Here is a 12,708-nt window from a genome sequence, read left to right on the forward strand (position 1 = left end):
GCCACTTCATTAGGGAAAAATCATGGTCAGAATTTAAATGAAAGTGAAAAGTGCCACACCCAAACAACCCCCCACTTTCTGATTGGCTGGTTGATCTGTGACGTCACAAGGACACTCCATTAGGTACACCGCCATTTTCAGGTGTACCTAATCACAGGCCACTTCATTAGGGAAAAATCATGTTCAAAATTTAAATGAAAGTGAAAAGTGCCACACCCAAACAACCCCCCACTTTCTGATTGGCTGGTTGATCTGTGACGTCACAAGGACACTCCATTAGGTACACCGCCATTTTCAGGTGTACCTAATCACAGGCCACTTCATTAGGGAAAAATCATGGTCAAAATTTAAATGAAAGTGAAAAGTGCCACACCCAAACAACCCCCCACTTTCTGATTGGCTGGTTGATCTGTGACGTCACAAGGACACTCCATTAGGTACACCGCCATTTTCAGGTGTACCTAATCACAGGCCACTTCATTAGGGAAAAATCATGGTCAAAATTTAAATGAAAGTGAAAAGTGCCACACCCAAACAACCCCCCACTTTCTGATTGGCTGGTTGATCTGTGACGTCACAAGGACACTCCATTAGGTACACCGCCATTTTCAGGTGTACCTAATCACAGGCCACTTCATTAGGGAAAAATCATGGTCAGAATTTAAATGAAAGTGAAAAGTGCCACACCCAAACAACCCCCCACTTTCTGATTGGCTGGTTGATCTGTGACGTCACAAGGACACTCCATTAGGTACACCGCCATTTTCAGGTGTACCTAATCACAGGCCACTTCATTAGGGAAAAATCATGGTCAAAATTTAAATGAAAGTGAAAAGTGCCACACCCAAACAACCCCCCACTTTCTGATTGGCTGGTTGATCTGTGACGTCACAAGGACACTCCATTAGGTACACCGCCATTTTCAGGTGTACCTAATCACAGGCCACTTCATTAGGGAAAAATCATGGTCAAAATTTAAATGAAAGTGAAAAGTGCCACACCCAAACAACCCCCCACTTTCTGATTGGCTGGTTGATCTGTGACGTCACAAGGACACTCCATTAGGTACACCGCCATTTTCAGGTGTACCTAATCACAGGCCACTTCATTAGGGAAAAATCATGGTCAGAATTTAAATGAAAGTGAAAAGTGCCACACCCAAACAACCCCCCACTTTCTGATTGGCTGGTTGATCTGTGACGTCACAAGGACACTCCATTAGGTACACCGCCATTTTCAGGTGTACCTAATCACAGGCCACTTCATTAGGGAAAAATCATGGTCAGAATTTAAATGAAAGTGAAAAGTGCCACACCCAAACAACCCCCCACTTTCTGATTGGCTGGTTGATCTGTGACGTCACAAGGACACTCCATTAGGTACACCGCCATTTTCAGGTGTACCTAATCACAGGCCACTTCATTAGGGAAAAATCATGTTCAAAATTTAAATGAAAGTGAAAAGTGCCACACCCAAACAACCCCCCACTTTCTGATTGGCTGGTTGATCTGTGACGTCACAAGGACACTCCATTAGGTACACCGCCATTTTCAGGTGTACCTAATCACAGGCCACTTCATTAGGGAAAAATCATGGTCAAAATTTAAATGAAAGTGAAAAGTGCCACACCCAAACAACCCCCCACTTTCTGATTGGCTGGTTGATCTGTGACGTCACAAGGACACTCCATTAGGTACACCGCCATTTTCAGGTGTACCTCATCACAGGCCACTTCATTAGGGAAAAATCATGGTCAAAATTTAAATGAAAGTGAAAAGTGCCACACCCAAACAACCCCCCACTTTCTGATTGGCTGGTTGATCTGTGACGTCACAAGGACACTCCATTAGGTACACCGCCATTTTCAGGTGTACCTAATCACAGGCCACTTCATTAGGGAAAAATCATGGTCAGAATTTAAATGAAAGTGAAAAGTGCCACACCCAAACAACCCCCCACTTTCTGATTGGCTGGTTGATCTGTGACGTCACAAGGACACTCCATTAGGTACACCGCCATTTTCAGGTGTACCTAATCACAGGCCACTTCATTAGGGAAAAATCATGGTCAGAATTTAAATGAAAGTGAAAAGTGCCACACCCAAACAACCCCCCACTTTCTGATTGGCTGGTTGATCTGTGACGTCACAAGGACACCCCATTAGGTACACTGCCATTTTCAGGTGTACCTAATCACAGGCCACTTCATTAGGGAAAAATCCTGGTCAAAATTTAAATGAAAGTGAAAAGTGCCACACCCAAACAACCCCCCACTTTCTGATTGGCTGTTTGATCTCTGACGTCACTCGGACACTTCGCCATTTTCAGGTGTTGTCATAACAGGCCACTTCATTAGGGAAAAATCACCAACTCATATAACAACATAAAACACATATTGTCATATAAAGCAATGAACCAAATGTCTGATTTTTATGTTTTAATTGGCCAATATAAAAACAAGGAATAAAACACCAGATAAGACAGGTTTCAACATAAATGTTTATTTAAAAATAATCATCATAATAAAAATCCATCCATTTTCTGTCCCGCTTAGTCTGGACGGGGGTCGCGGGTGTGCTGGATCCTCTCCCGACCGTCATCGGGCAGTAGGCGGGGGATTCTCGGGCGCCTCCTGGAGTTATAAACATACACGCATTGCATTTTTTTTTTTATTTACGCATGAAACCAGTGGCCAATAACCGCCTCTGCACTGGATTGATAATGCACCACATTAGTCATCATTCAACACCAACTTCCTTTTTTTGCTTTTCGGCTTCCATCAGTTTACTGCTGACTTTCTCCCAGGCCGAGGGTTTGAATATCCCCCGAGAATAATCCAAACAATAACAACATAAAACCAAACCAGCAGGTAAGAGGGAGACACTACATTGAACACACAAGGCAAAGATAACAAACTTTCATTTCTGTGAGTTGGATGAGACAAAGCATTCAGTTGAGTTACATGTTTAAAGAGTGTTTTTTTTTCTTATTTGAAATATTTCTCTCCCATTCAGACGTGATCAGCTGTTTGCTTGTTGCATCTGCGCTAAAGCGGCGCACCACCACGTCATTGAGACGCATAGCATTTTTTTTAATTTACGCACGAAACCAGTGGCCAATAACCGCTTCTGCACTGGATTAATAGTGCACATCATTAGTCATCATTCAACACCAACTTCCTTTTTTGCTTCTCGGCTTCTGTCAGTTTACTGCTGACTTTCAGCCACGCCGGGGGTGTGAACATTCCCCGAGAATAATCCAAAGAACAACATATAAAACCAGCAGGTAAGAGAGAGACACTACATTGAACACACAAGGCAAAGATGACAAACTTTCATTTCTGTGAGTTAGATGAGACAAAGGATTCAATTGAGTGGATGTTTAAAGAGTGTTTTTACTTACTTGAAATATTTCTCTCTCATTCAGACGTGATCAGCTGTTTGCTCGTTGCATCTGCGCTCAAGTGGCGCACGTCTACGTCACTGCCGGTGCACACGCAACTGAGCGCAGAAGAGTGCGCAAACTGCTCCGCGCTCTTCATGAACCTTCTGACAAATATCAGGGGGATCCTTAACAATGTAAGTACTTGTTGTTATGAAATTATTATTTTATTATGCAGCAGCATGTGAAACTGCACTTTTGCACATTGTTATGTTCTCAAGTATGTTTTCATGTTTTTTTAAGGACGTTTTGTTTTACGGCGTCATGTCTGACAAAGCAACTGTGAGCAGCTCGGCCGAGACGCCGCAAGCCTGCGCGCCCAACATGCAACAGGTGACTTTTTGTCTTTTTGTCTGATAAACTGGAAATTATTGTTTCTAATTTCTAGATGGAGGCATACATGTTTTTTTTTCATTGAAACAAATGTGAGTTGTTGCAGTTCTCTCTTTTTTTTGTCACAAATGAGAACATTTTATTCCTAAAAGCTCACCTGTATTTATAATCTTGTTGAATTTTTAATCATTTAAAATATTATGTTTCTTTTTAATCCCATTATTCAAAAAAGATCAAATTCGTTTTAAATAATGTGTTTTAATGACTAATGTTCTAACATGTCCATGTCATACGTAACATAAATTAAATAAAAACAAATACAAATGTAAAAACTTCAAACGTGGATTTCCCTTAGCCATCTTTTTTTTGTATACTTTACAGTCATTGGATTTTTTTTCTCATCTACACTTTTGTTTTTTGTTTTACGCCATAGAATTCCAGCTGCATGGCGCAAAGAAGTACACCCTTCAGTGAGGTAACTCTAGTTTCAATTTGGATATTTATCGATTGCCGTTACTTCGTTAGCAATATTTTCACACTTGAATGAGATCCAGCACAAATTCTGACAATAACATGCTTGAATTGAAAGTTTAGAAGTGACACAATTCTTTTGCTCCTCACAGAGTGAATGTCTCACGAGCATCATGAATGACATTGTCCACTATGAGGCTCTCATTGAGTCCTACCTCGAGTTGACACTGAAAAGCCCCAAAGAAGAAAAGGCTCTTCTGACCCCGACCCTGAAGATTATTCAGAACCTGAAGGTGCGAGTTTGTTTTGATGGGTCGTGTAAGGAAATATAAAAATATAATACCTTCTTGTAAATGACCTAAAATCATGCGTTGCTTTGTTTTCACAGAACTGTTTCCTGAGATTCCATGGAGGGATGACCCCTGCAGAGGTCTTTTTTTTTATTTTTTATTCCCTCTTGCTTTAGGTCTATGTCTAAAAATGATGTAGAGTTAAAATGATGGAATAACAAAATAATTAAATACATTCCAGACTCAATCTTACAACACTTGTCAGACAGTAAAAGTGCTCAAGAGACTAACAGAATTGTCCTCAAGCTATTTTCAACTCTTTAAATGGGCTAGTAATGCGGAAAAAATAACTATCCGAATTTAGTTGAATCTAAAAAATGGTATGTGTGTTTTCAGGAGGACATGTCTCATATGTGGGGAGACAACAGCTTCACTAACCGACTTGAGATGTGCAAGATGATGAGAGGCTTCCACATCAGAGTCATCACCATCAACCGTGCGATGGGCTACATCTCCTCGGGAGACCACCGGAAGTAAACCGTATGCCAGTTTTTGAAAAGAGAAAAAAAAAAAATTACCCAACAGCAAGGACATCATTTTAGGAAAAAAAAAACAATATTCAATGTAATTACCCTGAAAATAATTGAATGTAAAACAGTAAGCAAGTAGATGGAACAAAAAGGTTTGATCAAAATTGTTAGTTGTGTTGCCAGGCAGACTTTGTCGGGCACAAGTATTTGTGCCCCAAAGTCATTTACGGCGCATTTCTTTGTCAACTGGGGGGAAGAAAGCTCAGCGGCCCCACACAGTAGTTTTATTTATTTTACATCCTCTTAAACGTCATATTTGGAAATGAACAAAGCTAAAGCTAACGTAGCTCAAAATAGCATCACCCGCTGGATCTGGTGGGGCACTGCAAAACAAGTATTTGACCACCATGATTTCTCATGAGGAAATCTGTAATGGAACTCTTGAATGCTTTAGGCAAGTCAGAGCTGTACACGTCATACGTAGGAGAATCATTACTCAGTAGCCATGTTGGCTAATTTCTATGTGAATGTATTCCAATATTTGGGAAGAGAGTAAATACTTATTCTATTTATTAATTATTTATTTCCTTGCTTGGGATGTATTTTTTTTGTTTTTGTAATAATGTCTCAATTTGAGCCATGCAAATTCCTGATGTGACATGTTTACTGCTTTTTTTAAGACTGAAATAAAGTCATCCAACAAGTCAGCTCATTTGTTATTTTTTGTGTGCCTTTTTATTTTTTTTTACAATAGTAATATTAAACTAAATGACTAGTCAGATTGATTATGACAGATCTAACAAATAGAGGGACCATGTAAAAAATATACATATATATGTAGACTGTATATATATTTACACTCTCCACATACTTTAAATAAAGTGTAATAGTTCTGACAACAATGCTGACATTAGAACATCATGGGTCGTTTTGACCCCAAAACACCAGGAGCCGTTTTAACACCAAAAAAAGTTACAGGTGCAACATTTTGCAAATAAATAAAGCCTACAGTTGGATTAAATTAAAAGTAATAAATAATTTTAAAAGACTAAACGGACTTGATGCTCCTCTTCAGATGATGATGGGCAGAATCATCACGATTCAGTAGAGGATGGCGAGCTTGTGGTCAAAGCTCGAGCAATGGCCGCCTTTCTGTGAGTGGACATGAGAAAGAGGAAGATGAGTATGACTCGATTGAGAAAGGGAACGTGCGATGATGATGATAAACGCTAACGTGATGAAGGTTCAACTCACTTAATGGCGGCGGTCTTCTCGATGACCCAAGGAGCACGGATTTGAGCGCAGTAGTAGCTATCTTGGGTGTAGAAGCTGAAAGGTGTCAACAATTTACATTGTTAGCAATTGTTGGATGCAGATATAAAAATCATGATTTTTACATTTTAACTTTGCCATTGTATGCTTTTCCATTCCCATAGGTTGAGAATTGAAATAAAAACATAACATATTTTAGGTGAATTTCAATCAGGTTTTAAAATGAATATTTTTTTAAATATTTTTGTTATACCATTTTAAACTTAAATATGGGTTAATTTGATTGTTTCTCTAGGAATGTGCATAATTCTTTCACTTTAATTAAGCAAAGAAACCCCTTCCATCTCCAATTTTCATGTTCATTTTTGGGGACTTATTCTGTTTTATCAACACCGCCCCCTGGCGGTCTGGAGGAACGTGATAAAACTACATGATTGTATTATTGTGTCTTTTTATGGCTTTCGCCACATTGTGCTGCTGCTGATATTCAAAATGGATCAACCCTGAAGGCCTACTCACATAATGGCGGGCAGGCATGGTGGTTGAGGAACTTCCACTCGAAATGCAAACACTTCTTCCGTAATCTCCTTACTGCTGACATTTGTGCAGCATACTGTCGGCTTTCCCACTGGACCAAAACACAAAACAAAGATTGTAAGTGCTGTCATTGAGTCTTTGAACAGACAACAAATTCAAAATATTTCACAACTCACCTCCTTTTCCGCAGGTGACCATAACTGCCACCAAGGCCACAACCAGCAAACTTTTCTGCAGGCTTCCAGCGTTCATTTTTGATGATCGATAGGACAGATGAGAAAATGCCACAAAGATGTCTCGGTCCGTCTCTCTTGAGTCTTCGAAAAGCGAATGAAGTGTCCGAGCTCGGTCGGTCAAATTTAAGGCGTAAAAGCAGAAGTGCGTTAGTCATTGTTCCGACTCGTTTTCCCTTTTTAGGATTTCCTCCTCCGAATCAGTGGCACAATAGTTCGCTGGAAATGACTAAATGTGACGAACATCGGCAAGATCATGACCAAAAGGACACAACGCCCAACGGAAACTCAATTTGTCTTAGCAAATGCGTTAAAATCTAAATGATCAATGAAATATTAAAACGTCTTGGAACATGGGAAGGTTTTTAAGCATGAACGGAATCTCAGCAAAATCCAGATTTTGATGAAACAATTCCCAATCCGAGATAGCAGAATTTATAATGCAAATGGTCCAAGTGCTGAAGGTGCAAAGCAGCCCAACCATTCACTGTTTGATGTTCTTCTACTGGATTATTGTCTTACATTTATGACAAATGAAACAAGACACAGACCTTTCCAAAAAGTTAAACTTTCATCTCGGCAGTTGAATGATGCTCCAAAAGTCTTAGAGAATCATTCAGATGTTTTTTTTTAGGTGGTTGGGGAAAGTAAGATGAGCCCTTATTGTCAATAGTGGTTTCAATCTTGAAATAAAACCTCAAACTAAAATGTTACAAAATGAATCCAAAGTGTTTTTGAAAAATAGAACAGATTACGCAAAGAAAACCGTATTACAGCGAGTAAGGCCACCTGTGTGAAACTGGGTCATTTTGAGCGGGAAAACGTCAAACGTCCAAGCGTGCAGTACATCAAACCGTCAGCAGAGGTCACTGCAGTCAGCGATATGTGCAAAAAGACTATTTTCAATCAATCCATTGTGTTGTACTTTGTTTTCTGGCAGTTTTCAAATGCTCAATCGAGTAAGATTCATTGAAGACTAAATTGGCCTTAGGTTTGAATGTGCTATTGCTAGAAAGTGCTAGTTGTGATTTAGCCCCGCACCAGTACACACTCCTCCAATATCCATCCTATTGCTTCATTTTATTGCATAATGGCAGCTGTTCACATTAGGTTCCGCATCATGACTTCTCTTTAACGTTCCCTCTTTGATGCCTCATTGGCCTCCAAATCCTAAGGAGGGGGTCGTCTCCGAATTGTAGTCACTTTGCCCCCCCACACCCCTTCTTTGACTCAACACAGCTGAGTAGTAGCAAAATGGACGGGGGGTCAAAAATCCCCTGGTCTTTGCCTCAAGTTTGAACGCATATGTTAATAGGGAAAGTTTGCCCTATATATAGCCGCCAGGTGTCTGTCTGCTGTGTTTGGGATCCAGGAAGTGAGTCATCTCCAGCTGCTTGTTGGTGGACAAGTTGTCTTATAGACATGGGAGGCGGGGGGGTGAAGATCTTTTTTGGAGAGGGGAGGGGGAGCTGTTCGACTTGCATGTGATTTTTGATAGTCACTGTAAATCCACAATAAAGTAATCCATGATTTTTAATCATTACTATTCTTTTCACAACAATGACCTGCCATTATAAAACTTTTGAATGAAGTAATTAGCCTCGTTTTTTTTTTTTAAACAAGGAAAGATTGTTTGAGTGTAGCCTTTGGAGACTATTAGACTTGAGCAGATATAAATGATGCTGAGTCACATCACTTTGTGAGTTTGAGAAGAACGGTATGGGAACGCCATAAGAGCGATCTTGTAGGGTTATTCCCCACTCTGTCAAAACGCAAAGCTCAGCACAAGCTTCCCAGAGACGTTCCCTCGAGACGCCCGCGCTTTGTTAAGGTTTTTTTTTTTTTTTTTTCTTCTTGGGCCTGCGAGAGCTGTTCTTCATCTCAAATAAAGCCGTTAAGCCAACAGCTACACATTTGGGGGGGGAAACCACGTCCAAGTTCACGCAGTCCATCCAGTGACCTTGGTCCCGTGTCATCTCATCCTATTCCCATTTATCACATCAGGCTTCGTTACATGACATAAAACAACATGTTGAGACTTTACAAACGAGCCCTGATGTAAGTATCGCGTCGCTTTACGTTCAAGTAAGCAAGCGCACTTCTCGTTCACAGACCTCCGAAGAGAGCCGGGCGATAAGACGAGAGGAAGTACGTGGGTGTGAAATATCTGCGGTGTGGGACTTTTCAGCGTTCGCACAATGGACGACTCACTCCCGGGCCCTGCTTTCTATTAAGCGTTCGGGCCAACAGGAATACGGACAAAGCCGATGACGCCCACACGCGGGCATCCCAGAGCTCTCATCAGAAAAGAACTTTTAGGAAAGCAATTTGGTAAAAAAAAAAAAAAACAATGCTCTTTTCTTTACATATGTTTGTCAAGTTTTTCCAAAGTCAAAAGCATGTAAAAAACCTTCAATGCATTCACTTACCATTTATTAGTTCAAGTGAAGACTCGAGTTGTGGATTCTGGATAGTTGAGTTGAAAAAAATGAAACTATGTGTAAACTCTCAACATTACATCCAAATAATGCTTTGGGAAAAAAAAAATGGTCTCACTGATATGTCTGTTTGCATGCCTGGCTTATTGTCCACCAAACTGACTTAAGGTAGCCATCTTACTTTTGACCTTTCACCCCATCAAGGGGAGCACGCCTCTAGATGCAGTAGCCATACTTGGCCAGTCGGGGACACAATAAACAAAAAAAAAAGACCATAAATTAAAAACTTGAACAGAACTGAATGATAACAACGGTAAAACCTCTACAAGTATTGATCTCAATCATTACAAATGACCTTTTATTCCATAGATTAAGTAAAATGACATGTGCTTTCTTTTTTTTTTTTAATAAACAGGGTGGCCAGCGAATCAAAGTCTCTGGCAGATGAAAATAAACGGCGGCATTCATCATGGCGCGAGGCTAATGCAGCCCGTAAGGCTAAATTATTAAAGCGCTACAAGAAACTTTCGCACCAGATTAATGGAAGTGCAACGTTTAAAACGGCACATTGCTCCAGTCAGCGTGTTATCACCGCACGAACGGCTTCTCCCGAACCCAGAACCTCATGACTGCGAGTAGACAAATAAACCACTCATCCACTGTGCTGCATTGAAATAAATGAGTGGAAAACCTGAAAAGGGAGATTTTATAACCTAACCCACCCAAATCATTTTCTGCGGTTGCTCATTGATACCAAAGTTGCTCCAATATGGAGAAAGAGTCATACAAGTATTTGCACTGGAACTAACTTGGAGGGGGAAAAAAAAAGCAGGAAGCGGTTAGTTAGCTGGGCCCGGCGGAGGAGACATAGTGACAAGCTGGAGGAAATGGTTTATAGCTCCAAAAGATTGGAAACAAAGATGGCAAAGATGGAGAAGCCGCTGTATGGAAATGACTGGCGGCTGCTTGGGAAGCCATTGTGCTCTGGCCCAATGATCTCAATCTTTCCCTCCAGAAAGAAAGCAGCATTTTTTTTTTTTTTTACACGTTTCCAAACACTTACGCCGCTGAGAGCTGTGATTAAAAATAGCAGCGCATGTCAATAAAAGCCGCACTGAGAGGCACAATGGCAGACGTGCCGGGAAAAACCCACGGAGCTACAGTATAAGGATTGAAGGAGGGGAAAAAAAAACGAAAAGATTTGTGAAGTCGCCGCTCAGAGCCGGTGGATATCGATTGTGTATTTGTTTATTCGGTTAGGCAGAAGCCCTGCTCGTGTTTCCGTAATTGAGGCAAAGTACAGACAAGAAATACGATGCTGCATAAATTAGGCCGCCTCATGCCGACTGACCTTCTGCTAAAGTTTATGTTGTAAAGCCGCAGTAATGGGATTTGCTAGATTGTGCATTAGGGCCTGTTGAGGTTGTAGCTCGCCCTTGCAAAGTTCGTTTCAGAAAGTTGTAAGAAAAATAGGTCTAAAAAGAAATGATACATTGACTTTTTTTCCCACACGTCCCCCCATAGGGGATTTATAAAAAGGAAATTATTAACATTTGATGAAGTTGTTGGTGTAGCAATTGAACTATTTCAAGCTCAAATTAGTAACAGCAATCAGTCGTGTGGTCATTTTGATACAGCAATTTTGCAAATAACGACCACGTGACTCACGCTGCGTGACAAAGCTAAAACAATGAAGATGGCAATAATTGACTTTTCTCTCTTCAGAATATGAACTTCTTTATTTTTTTATTCTTCAAAACAGTGCTGTTTCTCTTTGAGGTGCAACCTCAGCAACTTCCACAGATGTACGATTGTGTACAGAAGGATATTGACTTACTAATTTCAAAACTAGAAGGACACAAGGGTCTGGTTATGGCAACAAAAAAAAAAGGTTGATCACCAAAAGTTAAATTAGTTTCCTGGGTACGTTCTGTTTTTCGCAGGCAGGACATAGTCTTCCGATCTGAGCCCACATTATTATTTGGGCTTATTTACTGATTAGCATTGTTCAGTTAACACCTTAACATCACAGTCTGCCAAATATTTGACGTGTTTAATTTGTTTGGGGTCACCTTAATAAATTCTTCCCGGGATGTAGCCATTTGTTATTGGAAATATATTAGTATTAATAATTGGCCTTTTCTTTGTCATTGAATGTTTCTCTGGTGGAAAAAAAAAAAAAAAGTCAAAGAGAAAGTAAAATGAAAATGTTGATTGAATTCGAAATTGTAATACATCCTACACAGCTTGTCATTTCAAAATGACAGCGTCAGTTACTGCTTTTGCAATATAAATTAACACGTTGAGGGAGTGTTTAAAGCAGACATTTACTTTTATGATTATGTTCTTCAATGCTCTACAAACTCATGGTCCTCAAGGGCCATGCTGCACTACTATGTGAGTCCAGACACTCATCTAATGGTGATGGTGGAGGAGAGGGGGGGAATACAGCCCACAAGTTAAGGACTATTCATTTTTTATGAGAGGGGCAGATCCATTGGCGTCTTGTATCACTGATGTTGACTCTGCTGTGGCCTAAAGTAGATTGGGATCTTCGGGGATTTTCTCCAGTGACCATATGCTCAAGAACTGTGCTAAACATGAAGTACTGACTACTTTGTTCACGATAGTCTGAATGCACTGCATGTAATGATTTCTGTAAAAAGGACACATCGTTATCAGGGATAACACAATCACGTATTATTATATCAACAAACAAAAGCTAGTGGGAAACACTATTAAGGCGAACCAAAAAAATAGGTAACATCTGCTCACCAGAAGCTGAGTTTCCTTGTTTCCAGACAAACCATGTGGCAACTTTTGTCCCTTAACATGTGAGAACCATCACTCTGTCACATTATATATTTTATATACATTTATATATATCTTTATTAAAAAAAAAAAAAAAAGAGTTTTAAAATCACTGCAAACACTAAACTGGTCAAGTTAAATGCTGTGAAGACAGCAGTTGCAAGACAAGACAAGAACATCAATTTCAGCATCCAGGCACTTGTGATGTTTGTATTAATAAGTAATTGGTGTCATTATTTTTTTCTAAAAAAACAAAAAAAAAAAACCCAAGTACAGTCATAAAGTATTTGAGCTACTTTGCACGATTGCCAAATTCAATGTGTGCATATTTACCTTGGAAGCAGACGTGCGAT

General features: G+C 40.0%; 2 protein-coding genes across 6 annotated transcripts; one reads left to right on the forward strand and one right to left on the reverse strand.

Moving 5' to 3' along the window:
- Positions 1-3,423: 3,423 nt before the first annotated feature.
- Positions 3,424-5,718, forward strand: il12a (interleukin 12a). Its single transcript, XM_085916282.1, has 6 exons — positions 3,424-3,577; positions 3,684-3,773; positions 4,207-4,248; positions 4,397-4,537; positions 4,633-4,674; positions 4,931-5,718. The coding sequence occupies exons 1-6, from the start codon at positions 3,539-3,541 to the stop codon at positions 5,069-5,071; spliced, it is 495 nt and encodes a 164-aa protein (XP_085772408.1). The 5' UTR covers positions 3,424-3,538; the 3' UTR covers positions 5,072-5,718.
- A 76-nt stretch (positions 5,719-5,794) lies between these two features.
- LOC147054203 (uncharacterized) lies at positions 5,795-9,748 on the reverse strand. 5 transcript variants are annotated; one of them, XM_085917310.1, is made up of 6 exons: positions 9,663-9,736; positions 9,536-9,572; positions 7,050-7,111; positions 6,856-6,964; positions 6,319-6,393; positions 5,795-6,216 (listed from the first exon to the last, which is right to left on the reverse strand). In XM_085917310.1, the coding sequence occupies exons 3-6, from the start codon at positions 7,069-7,071 to the stop codon at positions 6,159-6,161; spliced, it is 264 nt and encodes an 87-aa protein (XP_085773436.1). In that variant the 5' UTR covers positions 7,072-7,111; positions 9,536-9,572; positions 9,663-9,736; the 3' UTR covers positions 5,795-6,158. The 5 variants fall into 5 exon arrangements, with proteins under 5 accessions (XP_085773436.1, XP_085773434.1, XP_085773432.1 ...); XM_085917308.1 differs by having other exon boundaries at positions 7,050-7,190; XM_085917306.1 differs by having other exon boundaries at positions 7,050-7,217.
- Positions 9,749-12,708: the final 2,960 nt, after the last annotated feature.

This window comes from Syngnathus leptorhynchus, chromosome 7 (assembly GCF_054491065.1).
Source record: "Syngnathus leptorhynchus isolate UIUO chromosome 7, UIUO_Slep, whole genome shotgun sequence".
NCBI lineage: Eukaryota > Metazoa > Chordata > Actinopteri > Syngnathiformes > Syngnathidae > Syngnathus > Syngnathus leptorhynchus.

What these genes read in the sequence shown, in the direction of transcription:
- il12a (XM_085916282.1), top strand. Translation starts at nt 3,539, where the DNA reads ATGAACCTTCTGACAAATATCAGGGGGATCCTTAACAAT. An exon ending in TCAGGGGGATCCTTAACAAT is followed by an intron (nt 3,578 to 3,683) that starts GTAAGTACTTGT and finishes TGTTTTTTTAAG; the next exon opens with GACGTTTTGTTTTACGGCGT. An exon ending in GAGGGATGACCCCTGCAGAG is followed by an intron (nt 4,675 to 4,930) that starts GTCTTTTTTTTT and finishes GTGTGTTTTCAG; the next exon opens with GAGGACATGTCTCATATGTG.
- LOC147054203 (XM_085917305.1), bottom strand. An exon ending in GGTCACCTGCGGAAAAGGAG is followed by an intron (nt 6,965 to 7,049) that starts GTGAGTTGTGAA and finishes GTTTTGGTCCAG; the next exon opens with TGGGAAAGCCGACAGTATGC. An exon ending in GAGAAGACCGCCGCCATTAA is followed by an intron (nt 6,217 to 6,318) that starts GTGAGTTGAACC and finishes GTCCACTCACAG; the next exon opens with AAAGGCGGCCATTGCTCGAG.